Source organism: Podarcis bocagei (assembly GCF_964188305.1).
Source record: "Podarcis bocagei genome assembly, chromosome: 5".
Taxonomy (NCBI): domain Eukaryota; kingdom Metazoa; phylum Chordata; class Lepidosauria; order Squamata; family Lacertidae; genus Podarcis; species Podarcis bocagei.
The window spans coordinates 73,185,108-73,202,931 of NC_138129.1; the positions used below are offsets into that span (position 1 = coordinate 73,185,108).

At 43.7% G+C, this 17,824-nt stretch overlaps 1 protein-coding gene across 3 annotated transcripts in view; it reads left to right on the top strand.

Moving 5' to 3' along the window:
* The window catches only part of LOC308586868 (calcium-activated chloride channel regulator 1-like), a 33,461-nt gene extending 16,279 nt beyond the window's left edge, over positions 1 to 17,182 (top strand). For all 3 annotated transcript variants that reach the window (XM_081193985.1, XM_081193986.1, XM_081193984.1), the window contains 10 exons: positions 2,034 to 2,202; positions 4,218 to 4,439; positions 5,844 to 6,068; positions 6,258 to 6,435; positions 7,973 to 8,079; positions 8,926 to 9,150; positions 10,309 to 10,579; positions 11,504 to 11,671; positions 12,489 to 12,734; positions 16,436 to 17,182. In XM_081193985.1, coding sequence (XP_081050111.1) covers positions 2,034 to 2,202; positions 4,218 to 4,439; positions 5,844 to 6,068; positions 6,258 to 6,435; positions 7,973 to 8,079; positions 8,926 to 9,150; positions 10,309 to 10,579; positions 11,504 to 11,671; positions 12,489 to 12,734; positions 16,436 to 16,998 — 2,374 coding nt within the window. In that variant the 3' untranslated portion in view covers positions 16,999 to 17,182. The remainder of the gene's footprint in view (positions 1 to 2,033; positions 2,203 to 4,217; positions 4,440 to 5,843; positions 6,069 to 6,257; positions 6,436 to 7,972; positions 8,080 to 8,925; positions 9,151 to 10,308; positions 10,580 to 11,503; positions 11,672 to 12,488; positions 12,735 to 16,435) is intronic.
* The last annotated feature ends 642 nt before the right edge of the window (positions 17,183 to 17,824 follow it).

A 17,824-nucleotide genomic window follows, 5' to 3' on the forward strand; every position in this document is an offset into this window, starting at 1 on the left:
TTTAACATACATTCAAAAGGTGTATTTCCCCCCTTTGAACCCCCAACTCCCATTGTATGGCCCTGTGAAGTTTCCACTCAGTCACTCACACACACACCTTACTGGTAAACGAAGTAGTACTCACTCCACACTTAGGTCAGCTACACATTGTACTTTCTCACACATGCAATGCGCCAGATACTTCACCACACACTACCTCCCATTCTTCCCTTTTCCCCCACCAGATCACCATCTGATATACCCAGCCACCTAGCGTACTCAGTTCCCCTTTACTGAGACGCAGAAGTTTGATCAGGACTTCTCTTCCTCCCAATTAATTGGAGGGCCAAAACCCCTTAGTGCACTTACCCTTAGCTGGTTCCCTGTTTATTTCTCTGGTCCCCCCCGGTCCGTCGCCGTCGGTGGGCAGGGTATCAGACAGACGAGACTGCTGCGTTCCCCTGGAAAAAATTTTTCCAGTGCGCGCTGGGTAGGCACAGTTGTCCTCTCTCTTGTACCCCGTCCAGTGAGGCGAAGGCGCTGCGTTCCAGCAGACCACTTATCCGAGTCGCAGGCACCATAAAATGTAGCACCCTGCTTGTGGTTAACGCTTAGCTGGAATGAAATATTCAACGCAGCAACAGAGAAATTAAATAATAATTTATTTGTCAGACAAATAAATGAGAGGCACAGTGGTATATGGTTACCAAGCTCTGGCCTGCCTTCTGCCATTATGGCCAGCCCTTATATTTCCTTAATCCAGCCCCCTTTGCTCCTCCTTTGGCTGCCTCTGTTCAATCAGCCTGCTTGAATTTCCTATTGGCTGATTGCTATATCCAATTCTAAAAGATACACCCATATCCTTCTGTCCTTATATGGCAGACAAAGAGCTATATATTGTTACATCTATAAATGACAAATAAGTAGTAATATATCTTACATGTGTCTCAACAAGGAATCTTAATTACCAGCTCACCTCTTGCCTTCCTTGCCCTCCAAAACAGATGGTTAATAATTTTAAATTTTTATCTTGAACATATGTCAAGGATCTTGAGTTTCACATAAACATTGAAAGATCTCCTTCATTTGAAGGTTTCTAAACAAATGTTTGACAGCTAATATATCAGGATGGCGTCTCTTGTCTGACAAGAGGCTGGGCTCAATGGCCCCTGTAGTCTATTCCAACTCTAGGACTCTATGATTCTATGAAATAAGAATTTAACATTTGTTAAATCCTTTGCATAATTACATTTAAGCCAGCATATTTAAACTTCCTCAAAGTAACAAGGAAGGAACAGTTTACAGCCTCAAAATAAAATAGGAAAAAAAAAGCCTCTTCCCCTGTTCACACTTCCCCCCTTCTCCAGCCGGTTTGTTTTCCATGTGCTCTTGGCCTTTTGACCTTAGGCTCAAGTTTAAGGCACATGGTTTTATTTTACTGTTTACCAAACTCTTAATTATGTAGGGTCTGTGTAACCTTGGTCTTCAGCCTGTAATTCCAGCTTTTACGACTTTGAGAATTGTTTTCTGCTATCGATCAAAGGGGCCCCTCCCTTGTCTAGGAAAACATTGCCAAGGCTCTCTGAACAGCTGGTCTGCCTGGCATGAAACTTTTGAAAGTCTAAGCCCATTTACCTGATCAAGATATAAACCAATATATGCCTTGATTAAAAATGCAGTCTATATTCAGATGCCACAATATTATTATTATTACTCCTGCCTCCAATGCAGGTGAGGGGCAACAACATTCCTTTCCTCACCCCGCCCCACAACCATTTTCTTCTCTCCTGAGAAAGCCTAGGTAAGGTTTTGAGAGACCCATGGCTACTTCATTAAGCCTTCTTTCCATTGTTAACATTCAGGAGTCCTTCCAGACATAGCAGTTAGCACAGAGATAATGCTTGCCGTTGTTTCCCATAGGCCAATTTTAATCAGCTCCTCCTACCAATCCAGTTGCAACATGTTGCAAACTGCATAGCATAGCAATCAGGCCACCAAGTGATTGTTTATTGACTTTTAAATTGACTGTATCTGTTTCTTTTTACATTCGTTAGATGCTCAGCTGGTTTCACTGGTCAGTACATATTCCCGCTTGGTGGAAAAAGTTACAGAGATTGCAAAATTGACCACCGAACTCAGCTGTATGAAGATGGTTGCCTGTTTGTTCCAAAAAGACATCAAGATACTGCAGCTTCTATAATGTACTTGCAAAGTCTCCCTTCAGTAAGTATGATGAATCTCAGATGGGACTTACACTCCCCCAGTGTCTGTCTTCAAAAAGGCACACTGTGACTTTATGTTTCTAACAAGCCTGCTTCAAGTATTGGCTTTTATTTGAAGGATTATTCAATCAGGTATGCCTTGAATAAAATGAGCTCCCAAAGGAAGAACCCACCCACCGTGTAAAAGTGTGTGTTTTCTTATAGATAGTCTTGTCCCCTATAAAAATGGCCTCCAGTGAGTGCCAAAGGAGGCAGCCATTTCCTAGGGAAGGAGTGATTTAGAATTTTCCAAAATTCTCAAAATGCACTTCAGAAGAGACCTTTTTTGTGTGAAAAACAAAACAATGGCTACTCAGATTCTCCTCCTCCGCAAAAGAATTTCACATCATGTACCCACCCTACCCCCAAAAAGCAGCTTTGGAGATGTATAAAATGTCTGAGAAATTGTCCTTACTATTTCAGTTCAGTGCCGGATTATCAAATAGGCAGAGTAGGCACCAGCCTATGGTTCCCACAACAACAGATCAAAATATGAATTTAATCCTGAAATAAAATTACAACCCAGCTTTCTTAGTTCAATGTTATCCCACAAGATTTTGACTGCCTAGGGGCCTCCAGGGGGTTTAATCTGGCACTGTTTCTGTTGAGCTACTTGTTCATCTCTTTCTTCTCTTACTCAACTTCCTTCACCTTCTGACTCTGTATTTCTGCAAACTTTGGGTTTGCCCCTAACCCTCCTGATACCTTTCCCTCATGCAAGAATGGCGCTTTCTGCAGCGTAATGACCAACATTCAGAGAACTGACTTTCCTATTCATATAAACAAGTGAGGCTCTGCAATGAAACCTTGCTTGTTTTTGTGTGGTGCGGTAGCCTTCAAAGCTTCCCCTTCTTAGGCAAGATACTGCCCAGAGTGAAAGACTAGGTAGGTGACCAAGTGAGTGAATGAGTGACTGAGTGAATGACCCAGTGAACAGGCAGATAGCTAGAGAGGGCAAGTGAGTAAATGGACAGCCAGCAGGTGGCTGACTAGTGCCCAAGTACTCCTCCGGTGGAGCCAGCTGGTCCAGGTTAGAACTAGCTATTTCATTCTGGCTGATGGTCTCATAGTTAAGCCAACTCTTCTCTTCTTGAGTTGCAAGGGTGCTGGGCACTCTATGTAGCAGATGATCTTTTCCCTTTGCAGGATGCCCAGACCTTTGACACCAGAGAGGGGCTTTTCTCTGCTTCCCTTCCAGGTGTGAAGGTATCTCATTAACATGTGCTCTTTTGCTGAGGGATGGAGGTGAGGGGGGAAGAGTTTGCTGGGCAACTGCTGAAGCTTGGCTAAGCTGCCAGGACAATGCTCTTGGGTGTAGCTAAACCCTATCTCCTCCTATTCTTATTTCCATAACACAGAAGATGCCTTTTCCATCTGAGGAAGAAGGCAGCGGGGCTTTGCTTGACGAGGCAGCTTAATCCCCAGTGCTTTAGACAAATGGCTTTTATTCTTCCTTCACCTGCAGGAGTTCAGAAAAAAACCCCAGAGCAGAGTGATGCAGGCATGTGTAGCCTGTTTCTATGTAGGGTGCTTTTTTTGTGTGGCTTTTAAAATTATTTGGGGTTCACCCAATATTTTTTTCCTACTTCTGCGTACCTCAAGGATTACCCAAGTTGTCTTATACCTCCCTCTTGTGTATGGCTGTTGCCATTCCAGTGACATAAAGGTTAATGTTCTCCCTTGCAGTTATTTATAGATATTAACCCATGACAGGGAAAGTGAATGTCTCTGTGATCCCTGGATCAGTAGCCAAACTAGAACAGACTCTTTGAAGATTGTTTCTGTTACATTTTTGTGAAATTTAGGGCAACATACGTCTAGAACTAAAAATCCATCAAACACCCTGTAGCCTTTTTTTGTCTGTGTGCCAAGGAATGTCAATCTTTGCAGCACCTCTTTGTAAGGAACAGCACTCATGAAGTAGGAATTGCTAATGAGGTTGTGATCTTGACCTGTCCTTCCCTATCTTTTACTTAGGTTACTCAGTTCTGTGACAAAAGCAATCATAATATTAAAGCAACAAATTTGCAGAATAAAATGTGCAACTACAGGAGCACCTGGGAAGTAATTATGGACTCTCCTGACTTTGCCAGTTCATCTCCAATAACGGTTCCCCCACCTGATCCCACTGTCTCCTTGCTGCAAAAACAGGACAGAGTTTTGTGTCTAGTGCTTGATGTTTCCGGGAGCATGGATGCGGTAAGTCTTCTTTCCATGTTCAGAAGATCTATTTTGAGACAGTTCAGAAATTATGGTATTAATGTCCATAGCGAAAACAAGTGTCAATACAGCACTGGCATTTATGTACTGTGAGGCTAAATTTTGCTGTACCTCAGTTGTTGGGAACCTTTGACCTTCCACATATTGCTAAACTACAACTCCCATCAGCCCCAGAAGCAGGGAAAATGGCAAAGCAATGATGGGAGTTGCAGTTCAGCAACCTCTGGAGGGCCACACATTCTCCACGCCTGGCCTACTTGATTAGTTTATTTGGATATTTATCAAACTACAGCAAGTTGTTCGTAGAGGTCAGAGGTTCTAGGGCAGGACAACTTGGCTGTTGTGCAAGGCAATCACTGCCTGCAACCCTCAGCCTAATGTCACATTGATGCAGGGAACCCAGAGGGAGAGATGGACTGTGGAAGGTGAAAAACATGGGAGTGGGGAGCCAAAACAGATGGACGAATAGAAGCAGGACAGGGAATCCCACTGCAAGCATTCAGTTTAGTTGTCTAGTCTTTCAGGGTTCTCGATACTTCAGGAAGCTTCAAGAGATAGAGTGGTACCTCGGGTTACAGACGCTTCAGGTTACAGATTCCACTAACCCAGAAATAGTACCTCGGGTTAAGAACTTTGCTTCAGGATGAGAACAGAAATCGTGTGGCGGCAGTGCGGCGGCAGTGGGAGGCCCCATTAGCTAAAGTGGTGCTTCAGGTTAAGAACAGTTTCAGGTTAAGAATGGACCTCCAGAACGAATTAAGTTCTTAACCAGAGGTACCACTGTACTCAGAGCTCCCTTCTGCAGAAATTCACAAGCCTAGAAGAGCCACTCAGCTCTTGGGGAAGGGGGCTTAAGAGACACCGAAATAATTCGGTTAAATCACAGGGTTTGAATAATCTAACTGATAAGCAAAGAAAAACAAGATTGTAGAATTGAGTTGATATTTGCCCAGGAGATAATAACATAGGCATTTGTATAGCAGCCACAAAAACAGCTGTGACTCCTGGTCCTTTCTAACTCTACAGTTCTGTGGTTCATTATTACATAATGAAAACATTATGTAATAAATACTATTCAATGACTATTCAATTGATGGGACAAGCCCCACTGAAACAAGTGGCGCTCTTGTGCACCTCCCATCTATTTCAATGGAGCCTGTGCATGAAAACGTCCAGGTGAATTGTGTCCTAAATCACAACACGGATGAGATTATTTGGATACTCATAAATGTTATGGACTTGTCTATATTCTTATATGTTTATCAAGCCTTGTTTTTTAGAGTATAGTTAACAATTGTGTTTTCAGTCATCTTCATTTGCTTCCCAAAATGCACTGGCAGACCTGTGACTGCTGTTGTTGTTTTGTTTTTAATTCATATGCAGAACAACCGCACTGTTCGGCTGAAACAAGCTGCAGAAATATTCCTCCTGCAGGTCATTGAAGCGGGGTCCTGGGTTGGAATAGTTGCATTCAGTAGCACAGCAGCAGTTAAGACTCATTTGAAGCAGATCAGTAACGACAGCATGCGCAAAACACTCACAGAGTACCTGCCTACCAGAACTACTAGAGGAACCAACATATGTTCTGGAGTGCGGTCAGGATTTCAGGTGAAGAATTTTTCCTCAGATTCTTTTATTCCTACGCTTCTACTTAGTAGAGTGACCGGATGCAAAAGACAGCAGGAGGCCTGTGCATATTGTTACAAGTGGAATTTAAGCCTAAAACGCTGCCCTGTGGCTTCTGTGTTGTTTGTTTCAATATCGCTGCTAAAATTTTAAATCCTCTTTTCCATACAGGTGTTTCTACACAAGTATGGAAGTACCAAAGGCTGTGAAATCGTTCTCTTGACAGATGGAGAAGATACAGCTATAAGCTCTTGCTTGGATGAAGTTCAAAGAAGCGGGTCTATAATTCACACCATTGCTTTGGGATCAAATGCTACAAAAGACCTAGAAACATTGGCAGACAAGACGGGTAAGTGAGCAAGAATAATGTCTTGCAAGACTCTTCTATGCTACCTGGTAGCCAGTTGGTGTGTCCCCCAAAAGTGAGTTCGCTCCAAGGCCCAGCCACTTCGCCAAGCTACTCCCAGCCACACAATAGTCCTCCTACTTGCTCCGTCCACAGAAACGTTTATTTCAGCCATGACAGCTAAATGAGATTGCCATATTCAGGGAATCCATTTTGACCTCAGGTTCTGCTTGTAAGTATCCAACCGGCATTTGGTTGCCACTGCTGGAAATAGATTGTGGGCTTTGACTGAGACAAGCCATTGGTAAAGGATGCAAAACTGAGGTGCAGACTAGTTACTGTTACTGAGAAGCCCATCCCAAAACTCCACACAAGGCAACTCTCCATCTTCTGTCTTTCCCTCAACTCTCCAGTCATAGTTAAGGATTGAGTGGCCTCTGTTTTGTCTGGCTTTTAGCTCATTGCTTTTACTATGCTATAACTTGGCATTTTGATGACTCTTCTCCATATTCTTTAACCAATAAATCTTTATTGGAGAACAAATCTTTAACCATAGTAACACACATACTTCTTGCTCATTGCCCCTAGTGAGCAAGAGTGGCACTGCAATTGTGTCAATTGAAATAACCTAAATAGTCCACAGGCATGACAGGAACATGTGTATAAGAATTAGGTACTATATTGACACATGTAAAAATATGTAAGAGACCTGCAATCAGCTTTTTGATACAATGTTTTCATACTATATTGATGTGTGCATTTTTTTAAAAAAAAGAAACCTAGGGGAAATTAGCAAAAACGCTTGCAAAATTTATGTAAATTTGTATCTATCAGCTTCTTTCCAAAATCTGTTAATTACTCAGCAGTACCCCTGGCCTCCCTTTTAAATGTGTAGGGTTGTTGTTGTTGTTTTAAATGATGCTCCTTACAATCCAAACTTAAGATTTCAAATCTCACAAAGTTAGTTCCTTGCAAATGTCTGGCCAGATGTAATTTAGATTTAGAGGAACTGACAAAAAGGGGGTATTCAGATTCTTTTTACTACCTCTGTATAAGAAATACTATTTCTATTTTCAACAGAGGCCACAGATCCTGACCCAACTATAGAAAGGTGCAGCAAAGGTCTGCTGGGTGTGCACAGTTCCTAACATTAAAAAGCAGCACCTGTAATTCTGAACTGTGCCTGCACTACCACACCTGCACATGCCACTACAAGGCACAATGCGTACAGTGGTACCTCGGGTTACAGATGCTTCAGGTTACAGACGCTTCACGTTACAGACTCTGCTAACCCAGAAATAGTACCTCGGGTTAAGAACTTTGCTTCAGAATGAGAACAGAAATCGTGCAGTAGCAGTGCAGCGGCAGCAGCAGGAGGCCCCATTAGCTAAAGTGGTATCTCAGGTTAAGAACAGTTTCAGGTTAAGAACGGACCTCCAGAAGGAATTAAGTTCTTAACCCGAGGTAGCACTGTATTGCATTTTATTCCACCTGACAAAATAACTACAGTATTCTGATTATTCCTTCAATCATATTTCAGGGGGTCTGAAATTTTCTATCACTGACAGTTTGGATTCCAACAGCCTCATCGATGCTTTCAGTGGACTTTCTTCAGGAAGTGGAGATATCAGTCAACAATCTATTCAGGTTTGAACTGCAAAGATTCAAGTATATCATCACTATCACTATCATTGCTATCCCTAACATTATTATTATTTATTATTATTATTAGCTTAAAATTACTAGGCAGCATACAAAAAAACTAAAGACAACACAGAGTGAAATCAATTCTACAGTTCATATTTTGCTATTGTAATAATGAGGGAGACCCCAGGTAGAGTTCAAAGAGAAGGGCAAACGGCCAAGATAGATTTTGGCGGAGCTAAAACATTTCACAATGTACCATTCTGAGTTCAAATCAACTTTATTTTTCTCTGTCTGGACAAATAACAAATTGGAGAAGAGGTTTCATTAGGAAAATAGCATATGGGGAAAGTGTTTCCTTAAAAACCACCCCAGCACCTTGGTTCCAGCCCAGAATATTGTATCTCCTTGGCAACCCTTTGCCAAAATGTGGAAACTGGAGATTTGAGTTGTCTCATCTAGCATTGTCCAAATATTGGCTGGCCATTTCCAAGGCTGTTGAGGTAGAGGCGCGATTGTTTCCTCCTGTTTCAACGTAGCTGCTTATCTGCCTTCCTCCATCTCTTTAACATTGAAATATTGATAGAAACTTAATTTATCACCACTGGACAAACCAATATCTGTATGGGGCAAGATGTATCATGTCATGACTGTACCAGCACTTTTATTAATGGCTGAGTATTGCGTATTACTTGTCCAGCAGAACTAACCACTGTGAAGGCACCTTCTAAACAATGTACCACCACTCATTTCTTTACACCTTATGAAAGGAAATAAACCATATGTATTCAATTTATAAAACTTTTCAGATACTGTATACTTATTTCTCCCCCCTTCCCCCACCAACAGCTTGAAAGTAGAGGGCAAAGCGTCGGTTCCCAAGACCAGCTGAATGGTATCGTAACCATTGATAAAACAGTGGGGAATGACACTTTCTTTGTGGTGACGTGGGGCACATCCCCACCGGAAATTCTGCTCACAGATCCCAAAGGAAGAGAGTACACCGAAAAAGACTTTGCAATTGATAATACCAACGTCCGAACAGCTCGCCTCAAGATTGATGGAACCGCAGAGGTAAAAACTGAGCTCTTCTCAAACCTCTCTGCTTGTCTAACCAAATGGGACAATGCCTGTCTCATTGCATTTTTTTGGAACAAGTGCCAGCAAAGGGTTCTGCCAATACAGCTAAAGTAGCATATAGATTATGCAAGCAGGGAAGAGCCATTTGCTTCCAGAAGTCCCATATGTAGCATTCTGTAGTGGTCAAGTACTCTTTTGCTTATTTGAGTGATATCAAGATCTTATGTGTCTTGGTAGGATGAGATGGTGGAGAGGAGCATGGGACTTTGAAGGGGGGCTGATCCTTGAGGGAGGTGGCAAACTGAGAGATAAAAATGGCAAACCAGTCTCTCCACAAGTTGTTGTTGTTTAGTCGTTTAGTTGTGTCCGACTCTTCGTGACCCCATGGACCAGAGCACGCCAGGCACTCCTGTCTTCCACTGCCTCCCGCAGTTTGGTCAAACTCATGCTGGTAGCTTCGAGAACACTGTCCAACCATCTCGTCCTCTGTTGTCCCCTTCTCCTTGTGCCTTCAATCTTTCCCAACATCAGGGTTGTATTTGTCCATGGAGTTTTCTTGGCAGGGATATTGGAGTGGCTTGCCGGTTCCTGCTCCAGGTGGATCACGTTTGGTCAAAACTCTCCGCTATGACCTGTCCATCTTGGGTGGCCCTGCACAGCATATCTCATAGCTTCTCTGAGTTATTCAAGCCTGTTCACCACAGCCTTGCTAATTTGGCTCCTTCCTGCAGCAAGAGAGAGAGAGAGAGAGAGAGAGAGAGAGAGAGAGATCAGTTTCCCTATGGCATCACTGCTCACTAACTAGGCCAAAGCCAACAGAGAAAAAAGTTTGTAGGGCTGACTTCTCTCTCTTTTTTTTACAAAAGTGTGTGTATGAGGAATGGAATGGCAGAAAGTTTCGCAGTGAGCAGACAAGGGAATAGAACTTGCTACTGTGTTTGTGCTCAAGGAAAGAAACCGCGCAAGCAAATACAATCAGTATTCATCATTGTTGGTTGTGTTAGCCTGCAAACAATACATAATTGTAATCATTTTAATAAAAAGACACCTACCTTTATCAAAGCACAAGAGAAACCAGAGGGAATGGAAATGCGTTTATAAACACAACTTAGATACTCAATAGTCTTCTGTATTTCAACACTTGATTTTCAGACAGGAGACTGGATTTATTCAATCAAGAACACACATTCGGGAGCACAAGTCATATCAATAGCGGCAACCACTCGAGCAGCCTCTGCCTCTGTGCCTCCTTTGATTGTGAAGCCCTACACGAAAAGCGATACCAATAAGTTTCCTAGTCCCATGGTTATTTATGCAGAAGTCAGCCAAGGATTCTTGCCTGTCATTGGTGCAAAAGTCACAGTGATGGTCGAACCAGAGATTGGAACACCAGTAGAACTGGAGCTTTATGATGATGGTTCAGGTAAGCTTATTTCAAAGCATTTACGGAAGTGTGCATTTAAATTTTTTTCAAAAGCAAGTTTTTCAAAAGTCAATTTTCATTGACTCCTTTGAAATGGAGTAAATATATAATTATTGCAAATACAAATATATGTATTGGACTTGGCTTGTACCATGTGGCTCGCTATACCTGCCTTTGTGAACTGGAATCATTGCATATAATGACCTCATTCTGGGCTCTGTCCCAAGCTCCATCAAGTCATGCAAATAGTGTCTGTGAAATGTTGGGGAGCATGGTGACCTACCAATGTTTGGGAAAAAGAAAACATATTTGCCTGGTGCTGAAACAATGGCAACATTGGTGCCCAGTTGGTGTATCCGGGAGAACATTACATAACCATGGGCCACTACAGTTAAGTCCTTTCTTCTTCTTCTTCTTCTTCTTCTTCTTCTTCTTCTTCTTCTTCTTCTTCTTCTTCTTCTTCTTCATTGAATTTATATGAGGGAGGTCATTGCCAGCCTCCAGACCTCCCTCAGAGATTGCATACAGGGAAGCGTCCCAGATGATGATCTCAGGACCTGGGTTCATATGCGGAAAGGGGGTCCTTTAGATCTATTTATCACAGTAATCCACCAGGAGTTTGATAAATGTGCTGATTTTGCTAGCTGCCTGGGAGTGCCAAAAACTGAGCTCGGCAGGAGTTCGGCAGGCTACAATACAGGCTGGTGTGTTTGGTTGGTCCCAAGTTTTGTTGGCCTGTGTTTTATTGACATCAGCTATTAACATTAGGATTCCATACTACCACTTTCAGAATCATCTATTTCCATGGATACCGCAACACATACTGTGAAATGAACATAGGTTTTGTAGGTTGTTGGGTTTTTTTAAATGACCAGAAGTGTGACAGTTGCTTCGGACGTCACATTTCAATATTTATGTACTCAGGCGCCGATATTCTCAAGAATGACGGAATCTACTCAAGGTATTTCACATCATTCAGAGGAAACGGTAGACACAATATCAAAGTGCGTGTCCAAGGAAAAGACCAGACCCTCAGACGGTCCCGTAGACAGAGTCAAGCTTTATATCTAACAGGATTTGTAGAAGAAGATGGTAAGCAAGTGTTATGAAATCGCTTTGCTGCTGGTATGTTAGCTCTGTGGTTCTCCAAGTATGAAATTGGGGGTGGATCTACACACAGGGGGGAAATGCTATAAAAAAGTCATAAATTAAATCGTTATACTGTAACAAAAGGGGGGGAACGCTATGTAAAATCTCAAAGGAAAGGTTTGTGCTCTACAGTGCCATCCGGTGTGCATGTTTATAACACATTCAAAACACTGTTTTTTGACTAATGCAGCTGAGTCCTGGGTCTCTCAGTAGAAACACAAGCACCTTCCTTCCCTGTCGTTGACTTTATGTAGATCTGGACCATTGAGTATACAACTCTGATGCACCCACACCCTTCTCTCCTATAATATTCTAATCTACTGTGCACTTCCCAAATTAGTAGGTAAACGAAATGTGTTATTTGAACTGATGAAACAACCTAATTCTTACTAGGGTTTAAAATATTACTCTGCCATCCTTCTTTTGGTCCCAAGTGCACAAGAGTGCAGCCTTAATTGATTTATTGTTTGCATATACTTCTACTTCGAGCATTTCAGAGTCTCTTCTGTTTCCACTAGTTGCCAGCACAAAGTCTAGAGCAAGTTGCCATTGTCTTGCCATAGTATTTCTAGCCAATCACATGCAATGCAGCCTGGTTTTGTGTTGCATGTAGATAATTTATATGCCTCTCAATTACACTGATTTCTCAAGTGGTACACGAGGAATGCAATACAATGAAAATAAAAATCTGTTAAAACTGTAAAGCACCAAGAAAGTTTAGACGCTTGTAGTTATGGCTGTTCTTCCCCTGCTTTTGTAGGTCAAATAACAATGAACCCCCCCAAACCTGAACCTACAGATGATGAACTCCAAGCCAATCTAGGAAGCGTCAGTAGAGTTGCCTCAGGTGGTTCCTTTGTAGTATCAGGAGTCCCTTTGGAAGGCACCACCACAGATATTTTGCCACCCTCTAAAATTACTGACCTTGAGGTAAAACTAGATGAGGATGATGATCATTTCTGTTTCGCATGGACAGCTCCTGGAAATGACTATGATAAAGGACAAGGTAAGTGTGGAAGCCTGCTAATCAACCCACAAGGCTGCTTTGCTTACAGAAAAGATTATTATTATTATTATTTTAAAAAAGTATAATGGGGTGGATGGAGAATTTACACCAGCCACCTCTCCCTGTAATATCCTGGAGGTAACATTCTACCCCATACTGCCTTCCCCACTTTGGCTTCTCCGCAACTGGCACCGAGGCAGAACTGCCTTGATATAAGCATGGAACACAAATCTCCATCCAGCAGGATCCAGAATGCCATTGGGTTGCAAAAGCAGCATAGCCCAAAACCAGGGTTGTCTCAACACTGCCACCTGCATGGCAACATCCTCCCAAAGTTTCTGCATAATAAAGTAGCAAAAGTCTAGATTCCTGACACACCATGTCAGGAATGGGGGAGTTGAGTGGCTGTTTTTCTTCTGTGGAATGGGTACCCTATGGTGCCTGTGGCGATCACACACAGGGCCCCCGGACGTTTGACGGTCTATTGACCCTGTGCCGCCACTGCGATTGCTTTTTCCGCTGCCACCACCCCGCTTCTCACGGGGACACATGGAGTCCAGACAGTTGTTAACATAAACAAATAATCAAGTTTATTTTTAAATGCAGGAACAAGCTTACGGTTTCATTTAATTTTTCTCTTGTCAGTTTCTTATTCTTAGTCCCTAACAACTCTAAACTGATTATTCCAACTATCTATCTGACTCCACCTAACAATTCCTCTCACTCTCTCACAATACAACTCTACCAACCCACACCTAAACCTCCCTCTTCCTTCCTCAACTCCCAAACCTCAACCCTCAACTCCCAAACCTCAACTGACTTTCAAAACCTCCCACTCTAACTTTTATTCCCCCCTTGCATTCTCACTGGCCAATCACATCACACCTATTTTAACCCTTTCCTTATGACCCATCCTAGGAGGCAAACGCCACAGTGCCCATGACAGTTTCTTAAATTTTGTAATTGTCACTGTTTATTAAATATGTATACAGTGGTACCTTGGTTTCCAAACTTAATCCGTTCTGGAAGTCCGTTCTTAAACCGAAACCGTTCTTAAACCGAGGTGTGCTTTCCCAAATGAGGCCTCCTGTCACCGGTGCCCTTCCACCATTCGGATTCCGTTCTTAGACCGAGGTAAAGTTCTCAAACCGGGACATTACTTCTGGTTTTGTGGAGTTCGTAAACCAAATTGTTCGTAAACAGGACTGTTCTCAAACCGAGGTACCACTGTACTGCTCTTCATGTGAACAACCCAGGGTGGTTCACATTAGAAAAAAACCAAAACAAAGTGAGAACACAAAACACATTATAAAACAAAAACAAAAAACCGCTATAACACCCTCTCCTCCCACAAACAATTTAAATGGCTGTAGAATGTTAATCATCCAAATGCCTGGTTGGAGAGAAATGTTTTCACCTGGCATCATGATCGATGTGACATGCTCAAGCTGTCTTTCCCCAGTTAGCAAACTGGGGGAAGTTTCTGAACTGTCTTCAGAGGCAGCCCTATGTATAACATTGCAGTAATCTAACCTAGAGGTTACCAGAGCAAAGATGACAGATGTTAGGCTATCTCTGTTCGGATAGGGGTACAGCTGTGCCACAAGCTGGAGCTGATGGAGGGCACTCTGTGCCACTGAGGACACCTGAGCCTCAAGCAACATTCGAAGGGAATGTAACTCCATCTAGAGCAGGTCACCTTGCATACATCCAGCCCAGGGAACCGCCCACTACCAACGTCTCAGTCTTATCAGGATTGAGCTTCAGTTAGTTGTCTCTCATCTAGCAGTCTAGAACATTCACTGCCACGCCTGCAGAAGTAGAGCTGTGTGTTACCAGCATATTGCTGACAACGTACTCCAAAACTCCAGATTGCCCCACTCAGCAGTTCCATGTAGGTGTTAAACAACGTAGGGGATAAAATTGAACCCTGAGGAGCCCTTGAAGGCTCCATGGGGCTGAAGACCACCCCCAAAGCATCACCCTCTGGAGGCAACCATCCAAGTAGAACTGGATCCACCGCAAAGCCATGCTTCCCACTCTCAACTCGGACAGCCCCTCCAGAAGGAGACCATGTATGATTGTATCAAAAGCTGCTGAGAGCTTGAGGAGAACAAACAGGGACACATTTCCCCTGTCTCTCTCCCAACAGAGGTCATCATACAAGTGTGTCCCCCCCCCAAAAGGCTGTGGGTATCCATGACATAGGCCAGTATTCTTACACTGGCATGAAATTACAGTTAACCTCAACAAGCAGCCTGTGTGAATTTTAGAACTTGGCCTTAGAACATTTTCCGGGGCTTTTTGTGACATGCAAAGATGCAATGGCTGTTATGCATTCAATCCAATGTTGAGAGGGTTCCCTAAGGAGCGGCGTTTGATACCATCGACCATAACATCCTTCTGGACCGTCTTGAGGGGCTGGGAGCTGGGGGTACTGTCATACAGTGGTTCCGCTCCTTCCTCCTGGGCCGTGTTCAGAAAGTGGTGGTGGGGGATGAGTGTTCAGACCCCTGGGCTCTCACTTGTGGGGTGCCTCAGGGTTCTGTCCTCTCCCCCATGCTTTTTAACATCTACATGCAGCCGCTGGGAGAGAACATCAGGAGGTTTGGGCTGGGTGTTCATCAGTATGTGGATGATACCCAGCTCTACCTCTCTTTCAAATCAGAACCAGTGAAGGCAGTGACGGTCCTGTGTGAGTGTCTGGAGGCGGTTGGAGGATGGATGGCGGCAAACAGATTGAGATTGAATCCTGACAAGACAGAAGTACTGTTTCTGGGGGACAGGAGGCGGGCAGGTGTGGAGGATTCCCTGGTCCTGAATGGGGTAACTGTGCCCCTGAAGGACCAGGTGCGCAGCCTGGGAGTCATTTTGGACTCACAGCTGTCCATGGAGGCACAGGTTAAATCCGTGTCCAGGGCAGCTGTTTACCAGCTCCATCTGGTACATAGGCTGAGACCGTATCTGCCTGCGGACTGCCTCGCCAGAGTGGTGCATGCTCTGGTTATCTCCCGCTTGGACTACTGCAATGCGCTCTACGTGGGGCTACCTTTGAAGGTGACCCGGAAACTACAACTAATCCAGAATGCAGCAGCCAGACTGGTGACTGGGAGCAGCCACCGAGACCATATAACACCGGTCTTGAAAGACCTACATTGGCTCCCAGTACGTTTCCGAGCACAATTCAAAGTGTTGGTGCTGACCTTTAAAGCCCTAAACGGCCTCGGTCCAGTATACCTGAAGGAGCGTCTCCACCCCCATCGTTCTACCCGGACACTGAGGTCCAGCACCGAGGGCCTTCTGGCGGTTCCCTCACTGCGAGAAGCCAAGTTACAGGGAACCAGGCAGAGGGCCTTCTCGGTAGTGGCGCCCTCCCTGTGGAACGCCCTCCCACCAGATGTCAAAGAGAACAACAACTACCAGACTTTTAGAAGACATCTGAAGGCAGCCCTGTTTAGGGAAGCTTTTAATGTTTGATGTATCACAGTATTTTAATATTCTTTTGGAAGCCGCCCAGAGTGGCTGGGGAAACCCAGCCAGATGGGCGGGGTATAAATAATAAATTATTATTATTATTATTATTATTATTATTATTATTATTATTATTATTATTTGTAAATACATGGAAGCAGATTTTTGTCTCTGTTATTCCTGAAGACATAGGTCCTAATGGATGCCTATTGTGTGTTTTCATTTCACAGCTGAAAGATATGAAATAAAAATGAGTGAAAATCCCTTGGAATTAAGACATGAAACTTTTGATGACGCCACTTCTGTGAACACTACTGGACTTGCAGTGGAAATTTTTGGGGTCAGACAAATGTTTCGGTATAAGCCCCACAACTTCACGAAAGAAAATGGCACCTCCATCTACTTTGCAATTCGTGCCATTGATGGCAGCAGCAACATTGGAGAAGTATCTAACATAGCAAGAGCAGTTGTACTTCTTCCTGCGTTGCCACCTACTCCTGCTAGTCCAGTTACAACTTCTACTGCTCACACTACTCCAGATGACAAATACTCTGTTTCGCCTACTCCGGATGACAAACATACAACTCCCTCTAATGTGAAACCCACCTGTGCTAATGATACCAACGCAATAAATACCACTATGGAAACTGTGATCATCGTATGTGCTTCTGCAATTATAATTTGTGCTATTGTGAGTATAACAGTTTGTGTTTTACGTAAGCAGAGATACAGAAGTTATGACACTTGCATGGATGTTACTGTTGTTAATAAGAATGCCCTCACTATTTTGTAAAGGATAATATATTTTATTAACTGTTTTAATGTTTACAAACAAGATATTGAAACAAACAAGAACAAACACTACCCAAAACAAACATAACCTGGGTGTCTGCCCACAAACTCTGGCACTACGGCGAAAATAAGAGTGCTGGAGATGATTTTACATATTCACAATAAAAATTAACAGTACTTTATAAGCCTCATGTGCTGTTTTTGTCTCAGCATCTATATTTTAAAGCCAGCAACCGATATTAAATGGGGATCATATACAATCAAGTACCGTATTTTTCGCCCTATAGGACGCACTTTCCCCCCTCCAAAAATGAAGGGGAAATGTGTGTGCGTCCTATGGGGTGAATGCAGGCTTTCGCTGAAGCCTGGAAAGCGAGAGGGGTCGGTGCGCACCGACCCCTCTCACTCTCCAGGCTTCAGGAGAGCCGCAGCGCCAGCCCCACAAGGTCGGGGGACAGCGGGGAGGCGAAATGCCGCCATCCCGCTGTCTCCCAATGTGGTTTGGAGGCTGACGGCGGGGAGACGCGTGCTTCTCCCCGCTGCCAGCCCCGCAAGCTCCGGGGACAGCTGGGAGGCACAGCGCATCTTCCCGCTGTCCCTGGACCTGGTCTGCAGGCGGGCGGCGGGGAGAAGAGCGCTTATCCCCGCTGCCGGCCCCACAAGCGCCTGGGGGAGAAATAATTTTTTTTCTTTATTCCCCCCCCCAAAAAAAAAAACTTGGTGCGTCCTATGGGCCGGTGCGTCCTATGGGGCGAAAAATACGGTATATAGATTTTTGAGAGACGGGTGAAAGACTCCTGGTACATAAACTATGAGAGTGTACCGTG